Here is a 2024-nt window from a genome sequence, read left to right as displayed (position 1 = left end):
AGGCGTCCAGGTGGCGCGATATCACTTCTGCCACTAGGTTCTGCTCCTCTTGGTCTAACGATCTGCCCAACCTGAACGTCTTACCACCGATTTGTCTCTCCACCACATTCTCGGCCGGCTCGGGCCGCCTCTCCCGAGCGTTCTCTGCGCGAGATACGCCTATGCGGTCCTCCTTCATGGGTATTGCCTCTGCGGGCGCCTCTTCCATAGGTACTATCTCAACAGGCACCTCCTCCACGGGTGGGCGCTCCGCCACCATGGATATGCCCCTCCTTGTTTTAAGGCTATTCTCATAGCACTTCTTGGCTTCTTTCTGATCGGATTTGATCATGATCACCTTCCACTGAGATCGGGTAGCTTCAACTTCATGTGTCGTGTGGACGACACCCCCCTCAGCCGATTCAAGGCTGGCCTTCCCAACAAGATGTTGTACGCCGAGTCGGCGTTCACAACTAAGTATCTTATGTTCTCTGTGCGAGACGCGGTGCCATCTGTGAAAGTCGTCCTCAGCTCCAGATAGCCATACACCTCCACTTGATCTCCTGCAAAACCATACAAACATACCGTGTATGCCCTGAGCTGATCAGGTGACAGCTGCAACTTATTAAATGTAGGCCAGAACATCACATCCGCCGAGCTGCCCTGGCCTACCAGCACTCGGTGTACCTTCCTTCCCGCAGTCACGACCGAAATCACTACGGGGTCGTTATCGTGGGGGACGACGTCACGAAGATCATCCTTTGTGAATGTGAGATCGACGTCAAGCGAGTTGTCCATCACTTGCTCTGATACTGACATTACTGAACCCACGTACCTCTTGTGCTGAGAGGCAGTGCACCCTCCACCCGAGAACCCACCGGAGATGGCGTTGATTTCCCCGTGGATGGGCATCTCGTGGGCTTGGTTCTCCGCTGATGCTGTTAAGGCCTCAGTCCCTGATGACCCCGCTAGATAGTCATTCAAGAAACAGCTCTTCACGAGCTCATCCAACTGATGGCCCAATGGCATGCAGCTGTTGATCGGATGTCCAAACGCCTTATGGAACTCGCACCATGCATCCTTGTGCGGTCCCAACACCTTATCCGTCTTCGCCAGCATCTTCAACCTATCCGCTATGTTGGGCACAACGATTAGTTCTTTAAACTCCACCACGAAATTGTGCCTCAATAGCTTATTTCCTCATGGGCGCCCCTTGGCATGGGGCTTTCTAGCCTCGTAAGGTTGCTTCCTTCCCTAACTCTTCTTGCCCGCCGCGGCCTCATGCACTCTCATGGGCTGCGCACACGGCGGTGCACGAGGGTACGCGGGGACCACGCACGCGCGCTTTTCAACCACTTCTCCTTCTGTTGCGATGTGCGCCACCACACGACACCTGATTTTAGCAAAAGTCTTGGGGTGACATCTGATGAGCGATTCGTTGAATGGTCCAGGGAAAATTCCCTTCCTGAACGCATCCACTATCATCGACTCATCAGTGGTGTTGACCCTCACCACCTGTGCCCCAAAGCGATTAACGAACTCTTTCAACGTCTCCCCCTGATACTACCTCACGTCGAAAAGATCATACGAAACGGATGGGGGAGCACTGTTTGCAATGTACTGTTCCCTGAAAAGTTGCGAAAACTGTGCAAACGAAGTCACGTGGCCATCTGGGAGACTGATTAACCAGTCCATTGCCACCCCCACCAACGTGCTCATAAATAACTTGAACCTCACGGTGTCAGAGCCGCTGACCAGCATCATCTGTGTGTGAAACGCAGTGAGGTGCGCCTCTGGATCCTCCACTCCTGTGAACGTAGCTTTCGGCCCTACGAACGTGGGTGGTATTACTGCTTCCATGATTGCCTGCAAGAAGGGCATGGCGAACTCTCTAGGAGGCGTGAAACATTCTCGGTCCTTTGTTTCACGACTCCCAGACTGGTTGCGCAACCCGCAACGTAACTCCTCGTTAGTGCGGTGCAAATCTTTGTTTCTAGCTTGCAAAGCCGCAAGATCTAGCTGGATGCACTCCTGCTCTGCCCTCG

At 53.6% G+C, this 2024-nt stretch overlaps 1 protein-coding gene across 1 annotated transcript; it reads right to left on the bottom strand.

The window, feature by feature from the left end:
• Positions 1–333: 333 nt before the first annotated feature.
• On the bottom strand, positions 334–1098 carry LOC137824849 (uncharacterized). The gene has a single exon (XM_068630526.2). The coding sequence runs from the start codon at positions 1096–1098 to the stop codon at positions 334–336; it is 765 nt and encodes a 254-aa protein (XP_068486627.2).
• Between the last annotated feature and the right edge of the window lie 926 nt (positions 1099–2024).

This window comes from Phaseolus vulgaris, chromosome 8 (genome assembly GCF_051622355.1).
Source record: "Phaseolus vulgaris cultivar YP4 chromosome 8, ASM5162235v1, whole genome shotgun sequence".
Lineage (NCBI taxonomy): Eukaryota > Viridiplantae > Streptophyta > Magnoliopsida > Fabales > Fabaceae > Phaseolus > Phaseolus vulgaris.
This window is presented reverse-complemented; position numbering and strand designations above follow the sequence as displayed.